The 25,755-nt window shown below is 36.3% G+C and overlaps 1 protein-coding gene across 4 annotated transcripts in view; it reads right to left on the reverse strand.

The window, feature by feature from the left end:
• The window catches only part of ABI3BP (ABI family member 3 binding protein), a 199,234-nt gene that overhangs the window by 50,400 nt on the left and 123,079 nt on the right, over positions 1-25,755 (reverse strand). For 3 of the 4 annotated variants that reach the window (XM_088140806.1, XM_088140805.1, XM_088140804.1), the window contains 29 exons: positions 25,494-25,562; positions 25,048-25,128; positions 24,612-24,680; positions 24,164-24,244; positions 23,716-23,784; positions 23,256-23,336; positions 22,808-22,876; positions 22,363-22,443; positions 21,929-21,997; positions 21,482-21,562; positions 21,044-21,112; positions 20,585-20,665; positions 20,137-20,205; positions 19,694-19,774; positions 19,258-19,326; positions 18,811-18,891; positions 18,375-18,443; positions 17,916-17,996; positions 17,469-17,537; positions 17,024-17,104; positions 16,589-16,657; positions 15,321-15,389; positions 14,620-14,688; positions 12,636-12,677; positions 12,061-12,132; positions 8,364-8,426; positions 7,140-7,202; positions 5,486-5,557; positions 3,759-3,833 (listed from right to left, as the gene is read on the reverse strand). In XM_088140806.1, the coding sequence (XP_087996932.1) occupies positions 3,759-3,833; positions 5,486-5,557; positions 7,140-7,202; positions 8,364-8,426; positions 12,061-12,132; positions 12,636-12,677; positions 14,620-14,688; positions 15,321-15,389; positions 16,589-16,657; positions 17,024-17,104; positions 17,469-17,537; positions 17,916-17,996; positions 18,375-18,443; positions 18,811-18,891; positions 19,258-19,326; positions 19,694-19,774; positions 20,137-20,205; positions 20,585-20,665; positions 21,044-21,112; positions 21,482-21,562; positions 21,929-21,997; positions 22,363-22,443; positions 22,808-22,876; positions 23,256-23,336; positions 23,716-23,784; positions 24,164-24,244; positions 24,612-24,680; positions 25,048-25,128; positions 25,494-25,562 (2,094 nt within the window). The remainder of the gene's footprint in view (positions 1-3,758; positions 3,834-5,485; positions 5,558-7,139; positions 7,203-8,363; positions 8,427-12,060; positions 12,133-12,635; positions 12,678-14,619; positions 14,689-15,320; positions 15,390-16,588; positions 16,658-17,023; positions 17,105-17,468; positions 17,538-17,915; positions 17,997-18,374; positions 18,444-18,810; positions 18,892-19,257; positions 19,327-19,693; positions 19,775-20,136; positions 20,206-20,584; positions 20,666-21,043; positions 21,113-21,481; positions 21,563-21,928; positions 21,998-22,362; positions 22,444-22,807; positions 22,877-23,255; positions 23,337-23,715; positions 23,785-24,163; positions 24,245-24,611; positions 24,681-25,047; positions 25,129-25,493; positions 25,563-25,755) is intronic. The other variant, XM_088140803.1, reaches the window with a different exon arrangement.

A 25,755-nucleotide genomic window follows, 5' to 3' on the forward strand; every position in this document is an offset into this window, starting at 1 on the left:
GGGTAACCCTTTTCTGTGTCTATATCTATTGGGAGGTGGCAGAGAAAGTAATCATTTTGCAATGAGGAAACAGTTGTATAAGTTTCTGCATCAAGTTATCTGACTCTCTTCTTCCACTTTGATTGTCCCAAGACAGCTAGCTCTTTGCCATAGTACTGTTCTAATTGCCTGTATCTCTGATTAGTTTCTTGCAATTTCAAAAATTATTTTTGGGACATAACTTCCAGTTCTTAAATGAAGCTTTATTGTCTTTCAGATTCTGTTTAACCACATTAGTATTTTAGACTAATATTTATATTAGACTAATATTTATATGAAGCAAATATTTTATTTGAAGTTCTATAGCATTTTAAAAATAAACAGTCTAACTTCTGAAAACATTCTTGATCATCTTTCAATTTCATTTTATTAATTATCTAATGAAGATACTGAATTTTGGATTGACAGATTAGATTATCTCTACCCAATCTATCTACTCAGATCTTGATGAAAACAAAGGGGCACATAATTCATAGATGAGAAAATTGTTTTATTTTGGACTGTTTTGGTATTAGCAAGCAGCACCCAAAGATAGAGGGAGGGATTTGAACAATCCAATTCCTACTATTGGGAATAACCAGAAAAAGGCATAATTCTTTAATGATATTTTTTTTCTCCCAGAAAAGTGGTCCCATTTCATGTAAACCAATTAGTTCATTCTACTTGACTGTACTTCCCTCTACACTTTTTCATTATTCAGACATATTAAAAACAGAGTCACAATCTAAAACCACTATAGATGATAAACCAAACAGAAAATAGATAGAAAAAGCATACTGAAGTACTGAATGTTTAAAATGTAAATGTCATAAAACTGAAATGCAATCGAGTCAACTCAAAATGCAGCCCAAACTAAAAATGCATACTAAATAGGTTTCAAAGAGTTATGCAAAGTACAGGAAGGAATAAACACTAATATTTTAAAATGATCATTTTATTTACTATTAAGTTATATAAAAAAGAGGTCTATTCCTAAAGTTCCAATGAATGATAGTTCGTACACTTTTCCTTGAAAAAATTACAATTTACTAATCTCTTGTCTGCTATTTAGGAGTAATCTGTCCACTCACACTGGACAACCACTACTGGCTGTCATGTAAGATATCTTTCCAAAATATCAATAAACTTCTCCATCCTACTTGCACTATCTTTCCAACTTGAAGACTGACATTTTTGTGCCCTCCATGCTCAATAATTCCATACTTTTTCATACAGGGATAAATCACAAAATTCAGAAATAAAATCCCATGTCATATGAGTAAACATCCCCTGTCCTATTTTATACTTCCTACATAATGAGGTAATTAGGAAATACTTAAAACTTTCTCTGAAGTCCAGTAAAGAATATTTTCTTGAATTAGTTTCATGTGAAGATCACAAGAAACATACATAATATACTTTAAGATCCTTAGCTACGTATCTGTTAACATGATATTCCAATTCTTCATTTCAGAGTTCTTGCAAATAACTTAATGATGCTCTTTAATTGTGTATACAAAGAATAATCAAAACACATTTCAAGACTTTGTAGCAATTCAGGAGTTTTACAATGCTAATGAATCTGAATCAAATTGAAATCAAGAAATGTTTTAATTGAATATACCACCAAAATTTTGCAATTTTAGGGAATCCAAATTCATGTTACAATATCACAAATGGTTTTAACACTTGATGACAATTTATGTACATGATAAATCTATACTCTGAGATAATCTCTGTTTGAAAATAACAGGAAATCAGAATTTTTGGGAAGCCATGGGCAAGTAAGGGCATTAATACTTTAGATCAGTTTGTTGCCATAGATACTATAATCATGATGTGTTATTTATTTATTAAATTTATATCCTACCCATCTTCCCAGAGGGTGACTCTGGGCAGCTCACAATTAAAATCCAAACAGTAAAAACAATAAAAATATAAATATCCATGAAATTAACTAACAATAATTCTATAGTAAAAAAAGAACAAAACAAAACTATATACAATTCAGGATGATGGGGGGGGGGAACAGTATCAATCATCCACCAGCCAATTCCAACAATCCAAGCCCCCATCAGGCCCCCAGGCCATCTGGCATAGCCATGTTTTCACACTTTTTTGGAAGGCCAGGAGAGTGGGGGTGGCCCGCACCTCAGGTGGTAAGGTATTCCACAGGGCAAGGGCCATGGCAGAAAAGGCCCTCTTCTTAGACCCTGGCAGCTGAAATTCCTTGACTGGTGAGGTCTGCAACATGCCCCTACTGCTAGACCGAGTGGAGTGGGAGGATATAATGGGGGTGAGACAGCTCCTCAGATATATGAAAACAGGCATTACTACTTCTATAATGCAATGCATTTCAAAGACCATCTGCTTTCAATTATCTTCAGAGGTCCCATTCCATAGGCTGGTGAAGCGATGACTGGCAACAGGGCCTTTTCTTGATGGCTCCCAACTTCCTTAAAAATGCCTGTTACCAGAGAACCTTGGATGCTCTTTTAGTTTCTGCTAATTTCTCTAATACAAGATTTTATTATTATAGTAATAGTATTGGGCAGTTTCATATTGCTTACATTGAATGAACTTCCCAAAACTAAACCTCCTAGTGTACACAAGAGGTTCTGGCACTTATATTTACTGTTCCCTTGCTTGTGCAGATGGATCCTTTGCTGGTGACTGCACCCACAGATAATTTGGAGGTGAGGCTGGAGAAATAAGGGCAGCACTATTGTGTGCTTTAGATTCAAATGGAGGAGGATTCCCTTATTTTGAGATGGTCAGTAGCTTCTATGAATAAACACTCTTAATATGGTTATGTATTGAAATAAATGCTTATTGTTTCCTTTTGAGAAAAAATTATAAAAACTGCTTTTTAAAAGCTATTATATTGGGGGGGGGGGGAAGTTACACTATTTAGAATGCCATGAACATATATTGTAAATCAAATGTACTGTTTCAACACTATTCCAATTCTCATTATGACATCCTTTTATGTAATGCTCTTTAGACAACAAATATGCAAACAAGAGGAATGCTTTAGTACAGATAAAAGTAATTCATTATTATTTCACATACTTATACATATATTCTTCTATCCATAGAAAAGGAAAGCTGAGTTACAACAATAATGCCATTTGATATTAAATATTTGTCTAAGGCCCATTTCTGAGTTCATGATTTTAACTGCATATACAGTACAATTTCTGAAAACATCAACTTTGCTTTGGATTTATGCACTCTAATTAGCAAGTCTGTGGTAATTGTCATGGATGGGGCAACAGTAGGATGTAATTTATCAGTGGCAAAGCAAAGATGTTTTGCATATGCTAAAATAAATCTTATTTACTACTTTTAAAGTTTCCAGAGTAGCTTGTCGAAACAAATAATTAGGCTGAGCTACTGAGCAAATTATAAAATTTAATGTTTCACCATGTAGGGATTATTTTAAGAATGAAGTCATATAAATACAAGTTAAAAATATACATACAAACACAGAGAGACACACAGAATGCAAAAAGATTCTGCAAATGAGTCCTGGGACAAAACTATACACAATGTATGAGCCTACCTTAAAGTGGAAGAAGTGATTGCAATCTATGACATTACTGTATCCAGCATTCTATAATGACAGGATATGCTGTATGCACCCATGCATATACACTGACATACCCAGTGAGGAAATTTAATGGTGCAGTTTTAGTAAAAGAGACAGTAAAATAAGGGAATAGCAATTATATATCTACCTGGTTTTGATTGGTGTATTTTTTGACTGGGGGGAGTTTTAGGTTTGGATGGAACACGATGTTTGATTTTTAGACCTGAAAAGAAGCAACAAACTCTATATAAACTGGTGTCCATGTGTGAGAATTATTTATCATACTGATTCAAGTAATAGCAATTACAAAAATAGTGAACAGAATTCACAAAAGAATTCACAAAAGAGGCAAGAAGAACTTCTTTCTTGGATTAACAATTTCTAGTCTAGACTGTAAGTCTGACACCACATTTGGGAGAAGAGTAGTGTCACCTGAATTTCTTTCTGATCAAAATCCATTCCTACACCATTTTTTGCATGCCTGCAAATTTTGAAAGAGTTAATTCTAACATATGTAGAGGATACCAACTAGAGTAATCTATATTAGGAATAGAGAAAACAATATTTTTTTCATCTAAATTGTAGGAGTTTGTCATAAAAACCCTCATTGCAATGGATCTACATGGTTGGCCTATGCCATAATGAGACAATTTCTAATTCATCCTTTCAATAGATGCATTTCCAAAGGAGATCTTCAGTCTCCTGAGTAAAATGGAAAATCAGGACAATTACCGCTACTTATTCAGAGGGAGATTCTATTTTGTTGCTTAATCTGGCAAAAATGCTGGCATCTGCAACTCAGTTGGGTCATGTGCCTTGATCCAACTAAATTGCAAATGCTGACAACTCCAGACTTCCAGACATCCTGAGAATATTTTGAGAAGAGAATGATAAATGATCAGTGTTTTAATTAACATTCTAGAAAACATATCTAATGTATTAAACTTTTTCTTTAATCTCAGGGAATTCTCTTCAGGGAATATGATCTCTGTGGAGAGCGTTTCATTAGTTGAGAACAAATAGCTGAAGCTTAAAAAAGTTTTTTAAAATAAGTAAATAATCTAAACTTTTCAAGTCCAATTGGTTGGCTCAAATTATATTAGAAGTCCTCATATATTAATTTAAAGGGGGAAAATGGACATTCCCACTTACGTAGAAAACATGTAACATTAACTGAATTTATACTGATTTAAATATATAGAATAATAGGTTAAATGTTTGCAATGTTCTCAAGTTAAAGGTATCTTGAATGTAATCCAAGTTGCAGTTACAAAAGTTCTCTAAATTGGAGGAAATTGTTTTGGTCAATAGCAAAGACAACCTCTTGGCTATTTTCTAAAAGCCTGTGTGTATGGAATAGAAGATTCCATACAGATGATGTATGGAAATGTCTTGTACATTAGATGTTACAAGAAAAGAAACTTGTTTAATAAGCCAAAAATGTGGTTTAAAAGGAAAAATGTTATTCTCGTTGCTAAGAATGAATTCATCCTTTTTTTTTTTTTTTTTAATATTCTGCTGGCATGCCTGTTCTATATTTTTAACAGATAAGAAAAATAATAAAGAGTTGCTGCTATTTCTGAGTAAGAAACTATTTTTACAGAAAAACAAATTAACTTTTTTTTTTTTTATTATATATAGGTCTTTTCCACCATTATTTGTGTATTGAGATGCATTTCACAAAAATTATGTATAAAAGATACACACACACATACACACAAACTATTAAACAGTTTTTTTTTTCAGTTTTTCATTTTAGTTATACACGAATATGTGGTTTTTTCCCCACACTATTTTATGTGAGTATGTAAAATGGAGCTCTATTAAATATATCTGAATCCAGCTTTCAGAAAGTCAAAACAATGAACCACTCACTGGATTTCGTTGGGATTATACCAGGACTGGAAGAAGTTGGTCTGGTTGGAACTTGATGTGTTTCCTTAGGAGCTGTAAGAAATTATACCAAGGGTGTTTCTTTTTTAACTTTAATATCCCAGTGTTACCAAATGCAAGGTGCAGAGAGTTCAGACAAACAGTTCTACAATGAATACTATATATGTATTAAACCAATCAAAAGACCAGTAATAATATTGTGACTGCTTTATAAAACTTGATACTATAAACATGAGTAATGTTATAAAAACACAAAAGTTAGCATTTAAGAAAAGCATGAAATTCCAAAACCTAAAATACAATATTAATTCTCTGAACTAGATGCAATGTGATCTGAGAACTAGACAAGAGAAACCACCTTCCAGGGCTACTTTCAATTATTTAGGAAAAAACACCAATATAGCTAAGTAAAAAAATGTGTTAGCGCAGCTTTGTGAACTCTTATACTTTCTTATTCCTCTTATAAGGAAACTGTTTCATTGTAATGCATCACAGTGACAAGCAAGATGAATAAAAACATTTCAGGTCAAGTGAGGTCTGTGATAGTCTGAATGGAATTTTCCAAAGTGCTTTTCAGATCTTACATGGTCTCCTGATTGAAATATATAGATGTAGAAGTAGATATAGCTATACAGTAAATACAGATATAGTTATAATTTTTACAGAGAATTATACTGTATTTAAAAAGCAGAAGCAGCATTCTCTTGGGAGACTGTTTGTCCTGCACTCCCCAAAGGTCAGTTTTAACCAGAAAGGGCTGGGTTCTTCTAGCTGTATATTCCTGGTTCTGCCACTAATGTGTATATTACAGTTTTTCTCCTGTTTCTGTTAACAAGGAGTTTCACATGGTTGTACTTTTTAATCATTTATTACTTGAGGTCACTGTACATCTGTGCCATTTTGACTACTTCATGGGCAACTTCCAGATGCTGGCAGTCACAACTGCTTGCTCCTGGCATTGCCATGCTACTGCAGCACTGGTCAAGGGTGGTGTTCACTCATTCCTGATCCCTCCCTCCAACACCTGCATTGCTCCTCTGTGTGACCTGTCACCTGTGCTATTTCTGAACAAAAGTACATCACTCTTTCAGCAGAGTGTCAGACCTGAGTTTTGAAATAGCCTGAGTCACAAGTATCCTCCAGACCTGCAACCTGTTGGTCAGGCAACTTGGCAAGGACTTAAGCCAGCCATGGTAAACACCCACCTACACTCAACCATCCTTCTTCACCATATTTTAAGAAAAGGAATTGGTTGTTGTTTTTCCCATTTCAGGTGGAAAAGTGATAGTGGAGTCAGAGGAATCCACCTATCACTTCCTTAACTTGTCTTGCATTGAAACAGTATTGACAGCACCATTTGCCAGCCTGGTAAGTAAGGCACAGTTTTATACCAGCAGATTTTTCTGCAAGCTCATGAACTGGAGTCTGCATTTTAAGACAGCTGTCTTGCTGCACCATTGATGCATGCACCATGACTACATGATTTAGTAATAATATGAAAGAGGCATTAATAATGAAGAAACTTGAATGTCAAGCTCAACTTAATGATAAATGTGATGGCATATCATTAAGACATATAATTCTGATTATTTGTAATTAAAAAGAAAATATGAAGATCCATAATTAAGTATATTACCTGTTGACGATTTTGCTTGTTCAGTTGTAAAGATAACTTTTTCCATGTCTGCATCAATGTTATCAATAAATAAAAACAAAAACATTCAATATTAATATTGTAAATATGTTGCAACATAGCATGGAAAATACATTGTGGTTTCATTCAGATATAGCACTCAATGAATATACATATTTTATTTGATCAACTTTAAGTAACAAGCTGTGATCTGGAGTACAAGAATGTCTTCTGGGTATATCAAATACAAACATTGGTTAGACAGTGTATTTTACTAATATACAGAGCTTTGCATTCAGAGGCAAAGAGACAGTTTAGCCCCTGTCTGTAACTTTTTAAACCAAATATTTCTCTTCCCAGAATTATGCTGAGGGTAGCTGGGCAATCTCAGAAAAAGATGCAGCTTTAAGAAGGTGCGAACAGGTGCTCTCTGCTTGCACCCTATGTACTCCAGTCCACCCTTTTTGAATCCAAAGCTACACACATATATGCTACATTGTTTCAGATGTCCTTCCTATGTATTTACCTATGTACAACCATTACTTTTATGAGCATAAAATGCTAGAAATGCATTTGTTTGTTTAAAAAGGTTTTAGGAACAATGGGGAACATGCAGGTTGACTGTGTTAGTCATAGACTAGCAAGAATATAATTCTGACTCCATTTTGTACAAACACACATTCATCCCAAAGTTAATTCCATTTACTTGGACCATTCTCAAAGACTGAAGTTCTGATGCTGTTTTTTTCTTGCTAGCTACAACTGTAACTTTTGGAAGTTGCACTATGTGGGGTATTTCTAGATTAGTAACTATGAAGTGTAAACATGCATTAAACAGACAAACAAAAACTTCCAGCCATCTAAAGCTACTGAGAAAGTATTTTCATCATCCGATTGATGAACTGAGCAATCATTAACACCCTTTAGTATCTGATTTCTTTTCAATGTTATTTTCAATGTGAAAATAAAACTATGTCTCTTTAAGGTGGCAGAAGATTTTTCTTGCTGTTTTCAGTCACTCTAATGAGAACATAATGTGATGTAATGGGAATGTACTGTGACCTACTATTATGAGAACATATGAGATTATACAGTATAGATTGGCAATGTTAGATTTCTTTGAATATTGAATCACACTCTCAGGAAAAGAAATTCCATGCTATGGCAAAAATAAGTAAAAAACCCAAAACTGATCAGTGTATTGACACAGGACAAACAGGAATTTACCATGCTGAGGCTGTGGCACTTCAGTGCTGGTCTGAGGTTTATGCCTGGCATAATCTTTCTCTTCTGGAAATAAAATAAGGAATGCAAGTTATTGATTGATGTATTTTTCCAGACCCCTGGGCAGTATACTAAATGCCATTTAGCAGCATGCCTATGTAAATAAAGTATATTCCATAGGACAAAAAGACAAATAAGATCCTTATATAATAGGATTTAAATCTACATACAGATTAAAAGAATAGAGGTCAATGGCTGACTGCCCCTGAATGAGCAATGAGAATATTCAGGCACAAATGTTGTTTGATGGAGATCCAAATTACTCAGACACTTCCTGCAGATTCAATCATGGCAAGGATTGGAAAGTGAAACATAATATATTCCCATGACTCTTAGGTTGCATTTCAGAAAAACAATGAAATTAATGTATTCACAAGGAAAACACTGTTGGTTCTTAAAAGTGCATAGCATTTCAGTTGTGTAATTTATCTTCGGGAATTAACTCAGGCTTTTGTAAAGATATCACCTAAGGACAAACCTTTCTGAGGTTTTTAAAACAGGACTTAATTGTGGGTATGTTAGTTCTAAGTCACTGTGGAATGACTTGTCAACTATAGTGTAATTAAAATCTCACAAAGGCATTACTAATACAGAGTAAAAAGGCCACTGAAACACTAGGGAGATAAATATTTAATAAAATAGCATTACCGATTTTGATCTTTGGTGATTCTGTTCTAAGCACAGTAACTTTTACAACTGTACATGAAGAAAATATAAAATATAGGGTTCTTTTGTCCTATCATCCTTGTGAAAATCACACATAATAGCTAACAAACCCATTATAATTTTTAAAATATCAAAGCAAAGATAATTAACAATAACAAAAAGAGAAAATGATAGTAACATTAACATTATAATAAAAAGATAAAAGTAAAAATATACTAATATTATTGATTACTGGTGGTAGAATTGAAACCTAAGTTCCAATGTCTGTGATTTTAAAAAAGTCAGTTTGTTGGTCTTCCTAAATTATAATCTTATTAAATGGTAGTATGAAATAGGTGGGGGAGAATGGGGAACACAGATCAGGACCTGAGCAAGAATATTGAAATAGTAACTGGCAGGGGAGAGATGGTGGGCTTTCTGCTTTAGTTGCCGACAAAATATCTGCTATCCTGAATCCTGGATGAAACTGCTGAGCTGGCATGCATTATATAGATATAATATCTATATTATAGGGGGGGGGGGCATCAGCCCCACTAAGTAGACCAGGAAATCGACTCCACAAGAAGGCTGGAACTACTTATATTGAGATTGGGTATTATAACAGAATCTTGCTAGTCTGATTGTGCTATGTCTTCTCTTCCTTCTTATAGTTCAGTGAATTAGGGAGGCATCTGTCTGAGCCACTTCCAAATGTTATTTGGCTGTTCTGAACTTTAAAAAATTCTTCAGCCCCTTTTGCCCAGGGAACAGCTCCTACATGTCTCTGTCAAGGTTATATTCTTTACAGAAATAGGCAGAACCTGTTGCTTTACTGTCTAACTGGGAGGGTGGGGTGGGGTATCTCTCCTGGGTTTATCTATAGGGTACTCAATGATGCAGCAGGCTACAGCTGTAGGGGAGGATGATGAAAGATTATAGTCCATAGGTGTTCTTTTTGACTGACTAGAAGCTGGATCTGACATTTTACCAATTTTGAAAATTTGTCGCTGAAACTGAGTGGCCAGAACCATGTTAATATAGCACCCACTCAACTACATAATAGTTTGTCTTCCTGAGTTAGCTGTGATGAACTCCATGTGGAAGTGGACTTCTAGAGAGCTTTAATATCCATGCTAAGGTCACTTGTCTAGGAGTGTTTCAGTCTTTTGTGCCTGTCATGTAGACCATAGACTCATCCCAATTAGTACCTGATATTGCACATAAAGCAGGCCATACAATGGAACTGGTGTTCTGTTTGGCTGAGGTGGTTGTCCTGAAAGTGGAAGTGTTTTTTGTAATTCTGTTGTCATGGTAAGATAAATTTTTAGACTGGTGCTTGCCATAAAACTTACAGAGGAGTGGAAGACCAGTTAAAATGGTCTTGGTCAGTGCCTGATGTTTCTGGGTGATTATTTAATATACCTGGGGAATTTTGTGTCTCATCTGTCAGTGATATGGTTGAAGCTGCAGCTGATCTGTGGAACATGGAGATGACTCAGGTGGCTGACACCTTTATTCCTAACTACATTCTTCCCTCTAGAAGAGCTAAAGCTGCATCTTGTTCATGAAATACCATGTCTCCTTTTATGATCCTGCCTGGCTACACAGATTAGCAGAATAGGCCCTTTTGACGATCGTCTCACTTCTAGCAGTTCACCTACCTAGTCTGTGGGAAAGGGCCTCCCCTTATATGGCTCCCAGGCTACGATGTACATTCTCCAAGGAGGCACACTTGGCCCCCACTGTCCTAGTACTTGTGAAAAACCATTTTTTCCACCAAACCTTTGTTAGTTGAACTGATTTTGATTTGAATAAGGTTGATATAAATTAAATTGTTTTTTTTTTTATGGTTTAAAATTTAGATTTTTAATTGTGCTAAGCACCTTGAATGTTGTGTAAAAAGAAAGATGGGGTATAAATTTAATAAATAAATAATAAATAAACAATAAATAAATTGACTTGAATACATAGAGAAGGTGGGGAAAGAAATAAAATAGGCAAGCATTGGCAGTAATAATTGTATATGGGCAGAGATGGTAAAATGAAGCTTCCTTACTAGAAATTCATTAGGTAACTAATGCATAATTAGAATTAGAATTAGAAACGTTAATAATTCATAATTCATATGAATCTAAATAACTACAAGCAAAATATTTTGGCAAAATAGAACTTTCCTAACTCCATATTTCCAGTACAGTTTTGGGTTTCTGACAAGTGACTTATGAAGGTCTGAGAACCCTCTATTTGATATTCAATACAATGCTAGACCCACAGCTTCAGTGATAGACTTGTAGCTGAGATGGTAAAGTGCATTCATTTCATGCTAGAATCCTATTACAAGCCATTAGGGAAGAATTCTGTGCATAATTAAATACATATAACTCTTATTTACAACCCTGGCTTAGGAGATTTGGGTGGAAGGCACCGTGTTGTAGTGGTTTTTCTTCCTCTGGAGTTGGTTCCAGATGGTGTTGGGGAATGGGAATGATATAGTCCTAAACCTCTTCTTTATGAGGTGCCTCAGAGCTCTACTGTCTCCCAACTTCTTTTTAACATCTACATGAAACCAACAGGGGATGTCATTCCTCTGCATGGGGTACAGTATCATAAGTATGCTGGTGTACATAACTCTGTCCTGGCCAAACAAGTGAAAGCTGTTGAGTTTCTGTCACAGTGTCTGGAAGCTGTGGATGTCTGAAGGGAAGAAGTTCAACCCTACCAAAACTGAGTGTCTGTGGCTTTTGGATCCATCAGAAGGTTATGGATATGAGCCAGGTTTCCTATTATTGATTATTACTGATTGTTGTTTTTTCTTGGATTCCTTTTTCTTGTAAGCCACCCAGAGTTACTGTGTTAAATACATTTAATAAACAAAATTTCTCTTACTGCTAAAAGGACAAAACTAATGAAATTTTGTTTCCAGATTATATTAGGCTTTTTTAATGCACAGACACACATACACAGAGAATTTAAATACAACAGTATCGAATTTTACCAGGTTTTGGATGTAGCCCATGTGGGGTAGCTGTTATTTTAGGGATGGAAACATGATGCTTTGCCTTTGCATCTGAAAGAGAAAAAAAATCTTCCAAATTATTAAGATGTAAATAAGGTCAGGTCTGACATTTTAGAATTGAAGGTGAAGGTGAAGAAACATGCTGTGGATATGAAGTGTACAAAATCAGCCACACAAAAGGATTGAGAAAGAATAGGCTCAATACATGTATAAAATTAGTGATACATGGAAATTTCAGGAGCTAGCTTAAAAGAGAAATGTGAATTACAAACATGGAAGAGTTGACTGCAGCATAACATGGCCACTTCCAGCTATTTTCATATATGACTGAATCACTGTGCAAGAAAAGAAAGAAAAAGCAGTACTGTGGAAAAAATAAATAGAATGGTTAAAAGTCTTCAGTGCTAAATGACTAACAAACCTAGAGAAAGGATGGGTTTTAATGAAAAAAAAAGATGATGTTAGATGATCTTACATATAAGAAAATGTAATGGATTTCTGGACAAGAAAGTAAAATAAGAAAATCAGTCAGTGTGCCAGGAAAACACTATTACCTACTATTGGAAGTTCATTGCTAAACGTAATAGGTTCCAATACTGTACCAGGGAAAAAAGGGATCTATTAGAATATGGAAAACCTTTCAGAATGGCTGTAACTATTGCACTGATTTACAAACAGAAAAAAAATGCTATAGCTTTAAAGACAGAATTTGATATATAAACTTAGAAACTAATCAGAATTGTGGAATAAGAAGCTGCCTTAGTAAGGACCATCCATATCTGTGGCTGTTGGGTAGCTGGACGAAAGCCTAGCATTTATACTCTTTTGTTGCTGGTTTCAGCTATTATTGTTATTCTGGTTCTAATTAAAGATTTCTATTTGTGTTTTTCTTGACTGTTTCTATATTTGTTGTAGTTTTCTGACACCAGAAAGACAGCATAGAAATGTTTTAAAGAAATATATAAAAATACAGTGCTTTTCCAACTTAGCTTTAAAATTCATATCCTTAGGAAACATTTCATCCCTAATAACTATGATCTGAATGTGACTTTTCTTCTGTTCTGTCAATCAGTCAAGCCTTCATGTTCAAGTACAGGCTTGTCCTTGATTCACATTCTGCAATAAAATAATGACTGCTCACAATTTAATATATAAAATGTTTAACTGTTAGGTCTAAATTTCTCCATGTCTAACCAAAAAATGGATTTCTGACCAATCAACAAAGCCTCTACAGCACTAAAATTGTGCTATCAAGACTGTATGTGTTGGGTCATGTTCTAAAAGCCTACTTTAACCTTTAAGTCTTCCACACATTTAGGATACAATTACTTTGAAAAAGTGCTAGAGGATAAATAAATCTACCCTCAACATTATCCATCAGACAGAAATCCTACAACCCCTTGAATATGCAGAGGGAAGGTTTTTCTTTGTCGAGTTGTATACAGTATATGTAGACTTCCATTTCAATGAAAAACCTTCATTTCCTTACAAATGGTTGCACATTCAGTGGATTCCTCCCTGTAGATGAGAACAATGGGAAGGGCTCCATCTGATGAATAACACAGAGGAAACTACACAGCTCTGAGTCACTACATTCAAATTAATCCTAAACTGAACTAATGCAAACAGCTATAGAAACAACAACAACAACAACAACAAATCCTGATAGGTACTATAACTTTAAGGCTATTGCTATTCTGAGCTTTCTTCCAGGATTTAGGTTCTATATCTCAAAAGTACAGTGTAATGCTACATACATTACATCAAATACCAACAGTAACTTAGTGTGTATACAACTCTAAGGTTGAGGTTGTGTAATTGCTCACATTTCTTGTCAGTTTGGCCAAGAAGGCAGTCAAATAAATGTAGGTGACTGAACAGGCAAAGTATAAAAGCTACTTCACTCAATAAAAACAAATTAAATATTTTAGTAAGTGATTGTTTCAAAGGTAGCATAAGCTTTATTCAATTGAACATTTCTCTTTCCCCTCAATGATTAAATATGGTATACAACATCATCCCTAATTCTAATTAACTCAGTATCTGTAATCAGTCCATTGTTTTGTTTTCTGCTTTCTAACAAACTCTATGAGATCTGTATAAAAAAGGGACTTTTGTCCTTGACTAAATCCATCAAAATAACACTTATAAAAATTAGCATTCCTTCAATACTGGCTACTTATATTAATTGAAAAAATGTCCTGGTTATTAATTTCTTTTTTAAAATAAAAGGACTGGAAAGCAACAGTAAAAAATGAATTAGTTTACTACAGGCAAACCAGCATAATTTGCAACACACTACGATGAATATCCTATGATAAACAATGTATGTGGCTTGACACAAAAAGTTGCAGATTACTTCCACTTTCATGATTCAAGTACTATCTCTATATGTACTGAGCTGTGAACCCATGAGGACGTCTTCCAAAGTTCTGTTCAGTCCAGAAACTCCATGAGTCTAAGTAGATGCCATGAATGCATTATGTACCTACAAACACACTGTGCAGTTTTATCAAACACATAAGAACACATAATTACCAGGCTTAGTAAATGGGAGTTCTGATGTTGTGAAAAGTTTAGGAAGATAATTATCGGCCTCAGTTGAAACTGGAAAAAAAGCAAACAACCCCAAAATAAGTTAAGGATCTCCTGAATGAAGGAAAAGATTACGTCTAACTATACAAACATGAAACAGACGTGTTCCATCTTAAAATGTACTGCATGGTCCTACGACGAAGAAATATATTGTCTCAGTTCAATTTTATTCCTCTGTATGAACTTTTAGTGGGTAGGTTGGGATATCTTGAGTTAGAAGTCTACTTCTATCCCCATTCTATAAAGGGGACATTTTCAACACTGATAGTTGAATCAATATATTTAGAAATTATGCATTCTATAATTGAAAGAAGCCTGGATTTCATATTCACGTGGCATAAGAATACACTACAAAGTTTCAAGACATTATCTGGTAAAAAGGTAGAAAGAACTAGGGTAATAGAGGTAAATCCTCAGGAAAATGGATTTCAAAAGTTGCATGAGACAAAAAATGTTTAGTAGCGGGGCCTTCTAATAAAATGCATTTATGTACTGAAGTTCTATACCGTGACCCGCACGCACATCTTTCAAACTTCTCTTCAGTCCAGAAATTCCTTGTGTCTAAGTAACGTCATTAATGCATTCTCTATCAACAATTGCACTGCATACAAACACATACCACACACAAAAGAACACATAATTACCAGGTCTGCTAATTGGGAATTCTGGTGTGCTCAACAGATTAGGAAGATAACTATCAGCCTCAGTGGAAACTGGAAAAAAGCAAACAATCCCAAAATAATTTCAGGATTTCCAGGATGATGGAAAGGGTAACAGCTAAGTACCCAAAGATGCCTCAGAGGCATTCCATCTTGAAATGAAAATGCCACGCGTGTCCTAAGTAGAAAACATATATTGTCCCATATCAGTTTTATTCCTCTTACTATCATAGGAAGTTACTGTGAGAACAGTGGGATGTCTTGAAATTGGAATGTCTACTTCTATTCCCATTCTATAATGGGGACACTTTCAGTGTTGTGCTGCATCATCTACCAACAATCACAGTGACTTTGGTAGAACACATAAAAACACATAATTACCAGGTCTCCTAATTGGGAGTTCTGGTGTGGTCAATAGTTTAGGAAGAGAATTATCAACCTCAGTTGCAACTGGAAAAAGCAAACAAACCCAAAATAAGTTCAGGGTCTCCAGGTTGAAGGACAGGGTAACAGCTAAGTACTGCAAAATGCCTCAGAGGCATTCCATCTTAAAATGAAAATGTCATTTACGGTCCTGAGCTGAAGAAATTTATTGTGACATTTTATTCCTCAGGAAGTTATTGTGAGGACAGTAGGATGTCTCAATATGTGAAAGTCTGATTTAATCCAGTTTTATTAGGGGCACTTTCAGTCTTGTGCCTCATCCATAATTGGATGAATAGATTTAGAAATTATACATTTTACCAACTCAAGAAATTATCTTGCAAAAAGCAGAAAGAAGTATTGAAAAAAGTCACTCTACCAGGTTTCCTCTCTGCTACTTCTGGCATGATAGAGTCGTGTTCTTTAGGTTTTGACAGAACAGGGCTTGGTTCATAAGTAGCTGAAAGGAAGCTCCAATTCAGATTTAATGTATACGCTTACAGGAACATATAGGATTCAAAACATTGTGTGATAGTAATATCATATAAAAAAAAGTTTGAAGTGAAAAGAGAAAGAATTTTTGGAGGGGGATGGGGGTAAAAAATGAGGAAAATGGACTTAAAAAGTAGCATGACAAAAAAAAAAAAGTTTAGCGGCGGGGTCTTCTCATATTAGGCATCTGTGTACAAAAGTTCTACGTGTGAACCACACAGAGGTCTTTCAAAGTTCTGTTAAGTTCAGGACCTCCTTGTGTCTAAGGAATGCTATTAATGCACCATCTACCAATAATCACAGGGAATTTGGTGGCACATATAAAAAGACATAATTACCAGGTCTCCTAACTGGAGGTTCTGTGGTGCTCAGTAGTTCAGGAAGATAATTATCAGCCTCAGTCGCAACTGGAAAAAGCAAACAACCCCCCAAAAGTTCAGGATTTTCAGTTGAAGGACAGGGTGACAGCTAAGCACCCCAAGATGCCTCAGAGGCTTTCCATCTTAAAAAGAAAATGTCATGCATGGTCCTGAGATGAAGAAACGGATACTGCCATATGTGCTTTATTCCCCAGGAAGTTATCTTGAGTACATTGGGATGTCTCGAGATGGGAAAGTCTCCTTTAATCCTGTTCTATTAAGGGGCAGTTTCAATCTTGTGCCATATCCATGAATGGGTGAATAGATTTAGAAATTATACATTTTGCCATTAGAAGAGAGTCAAGATATTATCTTGCAAAAAGCAGAAAGAAGTATTGAAAAAAGTCACTCTACCAGGTTTCCTCTCTGCTACTTCTGGCATGATAGATTCATGTTCTTTAGGTTTTGTCGGAACAGGGCTTCGTTCATAAGAAGCTGAAAGGAAGGTGTGGTTCAGAATTAATCTATATCCTGACAGGAATGAATAGGATTCAAACATTGTGTGATAGTAGTATCTTATAAAAAAATTTTTGAGGTGAAAAGAATTTTTGGTGGGGAACAGAGGTAGAACCTGAGGAAAATGGACTTAAAAATAGCATGAGAAAAAAAAAAGTTTAGCAGCGGGGTCTTCTAGAATTAGGGATCTGTGTACCAAAGTTCTACATGTGTCCCACACGGATGTCTTTCAAAGTTCTGTTGAGTCCAGGACCACCTTTTGTCTAAGTAATGCTTTAATGTGTTATTTAGCAACAATCACACTGCATAGAATTTTATCAAACACATAAAAACACATAATTACCAGGTCTGCTAATTGGGAGTTCTGGTGTGCTCAATATTTCAGGAAGATAACTATCAGCCTCAGTTGCAACTGGAAGAAAGCAACAACCCCCACATAATGTCAGAATCTCCAGGTTGAAGGACAAGGTAACAGATACGTACCCCAAGATACCTCAGAGGCGTTCCATCTTAGAATGAAAATGTAATGCATGGTCCTAAGATGAAGAAATATAGTGTCCCATATGGGTTTTATTCCTCGCAGTATAACAGGACATTATTGTCAGTACAGTGGGATGTCTTGAGATTGGAAGTGTACTTTTATTCCTGTTATCTAAAGGGGACACTTAGAGTGTTTTACTGCATGTATGACTGGATCAATAGATTTAGACATTCTGCATTTCTCCATTTCAACAGAGTCAAGAAATTATCTTGTAAAAAGCACAAAGAACTATTGAAAAAGTCACTCTACCAGGTTTCCTCTCTGGTACTTCTGGCATGATAGACTCGTGTTCTTTAGGTTCTGACGGAACAGGCCTTGGCTCATAAGTAGCTGAAAGGAAGGTCCAGTTCAGATTTAATGTATACGCTTACAGGAACTTATAGAATTCAAAACACTGTGTGATAGTAATATCTTATTAAAAAAAGTTTGAAGTGAAAAGCGAAAGAATTTTTGAGGGGAATGGGGGTAAACCTGGGGAAAATGGAACTCAAAAGTAGGATGACGACAAAAAACCCACAACCGTTTAGCTGCGGGGTCTTCAAATAGTAGGCATTTGTGTACTGAATCCCACATGTGACCTGAATGCCCATCTTTCAAAATTCTGTTCTGTCTGGAACCTCCTTGTGTCTGAGGGGTGCCATTAATGCATCATCTACCAACAATCACAGTGGATACAATTTTATCAAATGCATAAAAAGACGTAATTACCAGGTCTGCTAATTGAGAGTTCTGGTGTGCTCAATAGTTTAGGAAGATATCTATCAGCCTCAGTTGAAACTGGAAAAAGCAAACAACCCCAAAAGAAGTTAAGGATATCCACGTTGAAGATTAAGATAACAGCTAAGTACCCCAAGATGCCTTGGAGGCGTTCCATCTGAAAATAAAAATCTTGTGCATGGCCTTAAGATGAAGAAATATATGTGTCTTATTCCTCTCACTATAACAGGAAGTTATTGTGGGTACAGTAGTGTGTCTCAAGATTGGAAGTCTACTTTTATTCCCCTTCTAGAAAGGTTACACAGGGAGTGTTGTGCTGCCTGTGTGATTGCATCAATATTTTTAGAATTCTGCATTTCTCCATTTCAAGAGAGCCAAGAAATTATCTTGCAAAGAGGAGAAAGAAGTATTGAAAAAGTCACTCTACCAGGTTTCCTCTCCGGTACTTCTGTCATGATAGATTCATGTTCTTTGGGTTCTGACGGAACAGGGCTTGGTTCATGAGTAGCTGAAAGGAAGGTCCAGTTCAGAATTAATCTATATGCTGACAGGAACTTAGAGGATTCAAAACATTGTGTGATAGTAAGATCTTATAAAAAGTTTGAAGTGAAAAGAGGAAGAATATTGGAGGGGAATGGGGGTAAAACCTGAGGAAAATGGACTTAAAAAGTAGCATGACAAAAAAAAAAAAGTTTAGCGGCGGGGTCTTCTCATATTAGGCATCTGTGTACAAAAGTTCTACGTGTGAACCACACAGAGGTCTTTCAAAGTTCTGTTAAGTCCAGGACCTCCTTGTGTCTAAGGAATGCTATTAATGCACCATCTACCAATAATCACAGGGAATTTGGTGGCACATATAAAAAGACATAATTACCAGGTCTCCTAACTGGAGGTTCTGTGGTGCTCAGTAGTTCAGGAAGATAATTATCAGCCTCAGTCGCAACTGGAAAAAGCAAACAACCCCCCCAAAAGTTCAGGATTTTCAGTTGAAGGACAGGGTGACAGCTAAGTACCCCAAGATGCCTCAGAGGCTTTCCATCTTAAAAAGAAAATGTCATGCATGGTCCTGAGATGAAGAAACGGATACTGCCATATGTGCTTTATTCCCCAGGAAGTTATCTTGAGTACATTGGGATGTCTCGAGATGGGAAAGTCTCCTTTAATCCTGTTCTATTAAGGGGCAGTTTCAATCTTGTGCCATATCCATGAATGGGTGAATAGATTTAGAAATTATACATTTTGCCATTAGAAGAGAGTCAAGATATTATCTTGCAAAAAGCAGAAAGAAGTATTGAAAAAAGTCACTCTACCAGGTTTCCTCTCTGGTACTTCTGGCATGATAGATTCATGTTCTTTAGGTTTTGTCGGAACAGGGCTTGGTTCATAAGAAGCTGAAAGGAAGGTGTGGTTCAGAATTAATCTATATCCTGACAGGAATGAATAGGATTCAAACATTGTGTGATAGTAGTATCTTATAAAAAAATTTTGAGGTGAAAAGAATTTTTGGTGGGGAACAGAGGTAGAACCTGAGGAAAATGGACTTAAAAATAGCATGAGAAAAAAAAAGTTTAGCAGCGGGGTCTTCTAGTATTAGGGATCTGTGTACCAAAGTTCTACATGTGTCCCACACGGATGTCTTTCAAAGTTCTGTTGAGTCCAGGACCACCTTTTGTCTAAGTAATGCTTTAATGTGTTATTTAGCAACAATCACACTGCATAGAATTTTATCAAACACATAAAAACACATAATTACCAGGTCTGCTAATTGGGAGTTCTGGTGTGCTCAATATTTCAGGAAGATAACTATCAGCCTCAGTTGCAACTGGAAGAAAGCAACAACCCCCACATAATGTCAGAATCTCCAGGTTGAAGGACAAGGTAACAGATACGTACCCCAAGATACCTCAGAGGCGTTCCATCTTAGAATGAAAATGTAATGCATGGTCCTAAGATGAAGAAATATAGTGTCCCATATGGGTTTTATTCCTCGCAGTATAACAGGACATTATTGTCAGTACAGTGGGATGTCTTGAGATTGGAAGTGTACTTTTATTCCTGTTATCTAAAGGGGACACTTAGAGTGTTTTACTGCATGTATGACTGGATCAATAGATTTAGACATTCTGCATTTCTCCATTTCAACAGAGTCAAGAAATTATCTTGTAAAAAGCACAAAGAACTATTGAAAAAAGTCACTCTACCAGGTTTCCTCTCTGGTACTTCTGGCATGATAGACTCGTGTTCTTTAGGTTCTGACGGAACAGGCCTTGGCTCATAAGTAGCTGAAAGGAAGGTCCAGTTCAGATTTAATGTATACGCTTACAGGAACTTATAGAATTCAAAACACTGTGTGATAGTACTATCTTATAAAAAAAAGTTTGAAGTGAAAAGCGAAAGAATTTTTTGAGGGGACTGGGGGTAAACCTGGGGAAAATGGAACTCAAAAGTAGGATGACGACAAAAAACCCACAACCGTTTAGCTGCGGGGTCTTCAAATAGTAGGCATTTGTGTACTGAATCCCACATGTGACCTGAATGCCCATCTTTCAAAATTCTGTTCTGTCTGGAACCTCCTTGTGTCTGAGGGTGCCATTAATGCATCATCTACCAACAATCACAGTGGATACAATTTTATCAAATGCATAAAAAGACGTAATTACCAGGTCTGCTAATTGAGAGTTCTGGTGTGCTCAATAGTTTAGGAAGATATCTATCAGCCTCAGTTGAAACTGGAAAAAAGCAAACAACCCCAAAAGAAGTTAAGGATATCCACGTTGAAGATTAAGATAACAGCTAAGTACCCCAAGATGCCTTGGAGGCGTTCCATCTGAAAATAAAAATCTTGTGCATGGCCTTAAGATGAAGAAATATATGTGTCTTATTCCTCTCACTATAACAGGAAGTTATTGTGGGTACAGTAGTGTGTCTCAAGATTGGAAGTCTACTTTTATTCCCCTTCTAGAAAGGTTACACAGGGAGTGTTGTGCTGCCTGTGTGATTGCATCAATATTTTTAGAATTCTGCATTTCTCCATTTCAAGAGAGCCAAGAAATTATCTTGCAAAGAGGAGAAAGAAGTATTGAAAAAAGTCACTCTACCAGGTTTCCTCTCCGGTACTTCTGTCATGATAGATTCATGTTCTTTGGGTTCTGACGGAACAGGGCTTGGTTCATGAGTAGCTGAAAGGAAGGTCCAGTTCAGAATTAATCTATATGCTGACAGGAACTTAGAGGATTCAAAACATTGTGTGATAGTAAGATCTTATAAAAAGTTTGAAGTGAAAAGAGGAAGAATATTGGAGGGGAATGGGGGTAAAACCTGAGGAAAATGGACTTAAAAAGTAGCATGACAAAAAAAAAAAAGTTTAGCGGCGGGGTCTTCTCATATTAGGCATCTGTGTACAAAAGTTCTACGTGTGAACCACACAGAGGTCTTTCAAAGTTCTGTTAAGTCCAGGACCTCCTTGTGTCTAAGGAATGCTATTAATGCACCATCTACCAATAATCACAGGGAATTTGGTGGCACATATAAAAAGACATAATTACCAGGTCTCCTAACTGGAGGTTCTGTGGTGCTCAGTAGTTCAGGAAGATAATTATCAGCCTCAGTCGCAACTGGAAAAAGCAAACAACCCCCAAAAGTTCAGGATTTTCAGTTGAAGGACAGGGTGACAGCTAAGTACCCCAAGATGCCTCAGAGGCTTTCCATCTTAAAAAGAAAATGTCATGCATGGTCCTGAGATGAAGAAACGGATACTGCCATATGTGCTTTATTCCCCAGGAAGTTATCTTGAGTACATTGGGATGTCTCGAGATGGGAAAGTCTCCTTTAATCCTGTTCTATTAAGGGGCAGTTTCAATCTTGTGCCATATCCATGAATGGGTGAATAGATTTAGAAATTATACATTTTGCCATTAGAAGAGAGTCAAGATATTATCTTGCAAAAAGCAGAAAGAAGTATTGAAAAAAGTCACTCTACCAGGTTTCCTCTCTGGTACTTCTGGCATGATAGATTCATGTTCTTTAGGTTTTGTCGGAACAGGGCTTGGTTCATAAGAAGCTGAAAGGAAGGTGTGGTTCAGAATTAATCTATATCCTGACAGGAATGAATAGGATTCAAACATTGTGTGATAGTAGTATCTTATAAAAAAATTTTGAGGTGAAAAGAATTTTTGGTGGGGAACAGAGGTAGAACCTGAGGAAAATGGACTTAAAAATAGCATGAGAAAAAAAAAAAGTTTAGCAGCGGGGTCTTCTAGTATTAGGGATCTGTGTACCAAAGTTCTACATGTGTCCCACACGGATGTCTTTCAAAGTTCTGTTGAGTCCAGGACCACCTTTTGTCTAAGTAATGCTTTAATGTGTTATTTAGCAACAATCACACTGCATAGAATTTTATCAAACACATAAAAACACATAATTACCAGGTCTGCTAATTGGGAGTTCTGGTGTGCTCAATATTTCAGGAAGATAACTATCAGCCTCAGTTGCAACTGGAAGAAAGCAACAACCCCCACATAATGTCAGAATCTCCAGGTTGAAGGACAGGGTAACAGATACGTACCCCAAGATACCTCAGAGGCGTTCCATCTTAGAATGAAAATGTAATGCATGGTCCTAAGATGAAGAAATATAGTGTCCCATATGGGTTTTATTCCTCGCAGTATAACAGGACATTATTGTCAGTACAGTGGGATGTCTTGAGATTGGAAGTGTACTTTTATTCCTGTTATCTAAAGGGGACACTTAGAGTGTTTTACTGCATGTATGACTGGATCAATAGATTTAGACATTCTGCATTTCTCCATTTCAACAGAGTCAAGAAATTATCTTGTAAAAAGCACAAAGAACTATTGAAAAAAGTCACTCTACCAGGTTTCCTCTCTGGTACTTCTGGCATGATAGACTCGTGTTCTTTAGGTTCTGACGGAACAGGCCTTGGCTCATAAGTAGCTGAAAGGAAGGTCCAGTTCAGATTTAATGTATACGCTTACAGGAACTTATAGAATTCAAAACACTGTGTGATAGTAATATCTTATTAAAAAAAAGTTTGAAGTGAAAAGCGAAAGAATTTTTGAGGGGAATGGGGGTAAACCTGGGGAAAATGGAACTCAAAAGTAGGATGACGACAAAAAACCCACAACCGTTTAGCCGCGGGGTCTTCAAATAGTAGGCATTTGTGTACTGAATCCCACATGTGACCTGAATGCCCATCTTTCAAAATTCTGTTCTGTCTGGAACCTCCTTGTGTCTGAGGGGTGCCATTAATGCATCATCTACCAACAATCACAGTGGATACAATTTTATCAAATGCATAAAAAGACGTAATTACCAGGTCTGCTAATTGAGAGTTCTGGTGTGCTCAATAGTTTAGGAAGATATCTATCAGCCTCAGTTGAAACTGGAAAAAAGCAAACAACCCCAAAAGAAGTTAAGGATATCCACGTTGAAGATTAAGATAACAGCTAAGTACCCCAAGATGCCTTGGAGGCGTTCCATCTGAAAATAAAAATCTTGTGCATGGCCTTAAGATGAAGAAATATATGGTCCCATATGTGTCTTATTCCTCTCACTATAACAGGAAGTTATTGTGGGTACAGTAGTGTGTCTCAAGATTGGAAGTCTACTTTTATTCCCCTTCTAGAAAGGTTACACAGGGAGTGTTGTGCTGCCTGTGTGATTGCATCAATATTTTTAGAATTCTGCATTTCTCCATTTCAAGAGAGCCAAGAAATTATCTTGCAAAGAGGAGAAAGAAGTATTGAAAAAAGTCACTCTACCAGGTTTCCTCTCCGGTACTTCTGTCATGATAGATTCATGTTCTTTGGGTTCTGACGGAACAGGGCTTGGTTCATGAGTAGCTGAAAGGAAGGTCCAGTTCAGAATTAATCTATATGCTGACAGGAACTTAGAGGATTCAAAACATTGTGTGATAGTAAGATCTTATAAAAAGTTTGAAGTGAAAAGAGGAAGAATATTGGAGGGGAATGGGGGTAAAACCTGAGGAAAATGGACTTAAAAAGTAGCATGACAAAAAAAAAAAAAGTTTAGCGGCGGGGTCTTCTCATATTAGGCATCTGTGTACAAAAGTTCTACGTGTGAACCACACAGAGGTCTTTCAAAGTTCTGTTAAGTCCAGGACCTCCTTGTGTCTAAGGAATGCTATTAATGCACCATCTACCAATAATCACAGGGAATTTGGTGGCACATATAAAAAGACATAATTACCAGGTCTCCTAACTGGAGGTTCTGTGGTGCTCAGTAGTTCAGGAAGATAATTATCAGCCTCAGTCGCAACTGGAAAAAGCAAACAACCCCCCCAAAAGTTCAGGATTTTCAGTTGAAGGACAGGGTGACAGCTAAGTACCCCAAGATGCCTCAGAGGCTTTCCATCTTAAAAAGAAAATGTCATGCATGGTCCTGAGATGAAGAAACGGATACTGCCATATGTGCTTTATTCCCCAGGAAGTTATCTTGAGTACATTGGGATGTCTCGAGATGGGAAAGTCTCCTTTAATCCTGTTCTATTAAGGGGCAGTTTCAATCTTGTGCCATATCCATGAATGGGTGAATAGATTTAGAAATTATACATTTTGCCATTAGAAGAGAGTCAAGATATTATCTTGCAAAAAGCAGAAAGAAGTATTGAAAAAAGTCACTCTACCAGGTTTCCTCTCTGGTACTTCTGGCATGATAGATTCATGTTCTTTAGGTTTTGTCGGAACAGGGCTTGGTTCATAAGAAGCTGAAAGGAAGGTGTGGTTCAGAATTAATCTATATCCTGACAGGAATGAATAGGATTCAAACATTGTGTGATAGTAGTATCTTATAAAAAAAATTTTGAGGTGAAAAGAATTTTTGGTGGGGAACAGAGGTAGAACCTGAGGAAAATGGACTTAAAAATAGCATGAGAAAAAAAAAAAGTTTAGCAGCGGGGTCTTCTAGTATTAGGGATCTGTGTACCAAAGTTCTACATGTGTCCCACACGGATGTCTTTCAAAGTTCTGTTGAGTCCAGGACCACCTTTTGTCTAAGTAATGCTTTAATGTGTTATTTAGCAACAATCACACTGCATAGAATTTTATCAAACACATAAAAACACATAATTACCAGGTCTGCTAATTGGGAGTTCTGGTGTGCTCAATATTTCAGGAAGATAACTATCAGCCTCAGTTGCAACTGGAAGAAAGCAACAACCCCCACATAATGTCAGAATCTCCAGGTTGAAGGACAGGGTAACAGATACGTACCCCAAGATACCTCAGAGGCGTTCCATCTTAGAATGAAAATGTAATGCATGGTCCTAAGATGAAGAAATATAGTGTCCCATATGGGTTTTATTCCTCGCAGTATAACAGGACATTATTGTCAG

The sequence above is a fragment of the Python bivittatus genome, unplaced genomic scaffold, assembly GCF_059951505.1.
Source record: "Python bivittatus isolate LINGU-HERP-01145 unplaced genomic scaffold, Pbiv_v1 ctg000340_np1212, whole genome shotgun sequence".
Lineage (NCBI taxonomy): Eukaryota > Metazoa > Chordata > Lepidosauria > Squamata > Pythonidae > Python > Python bivittatus.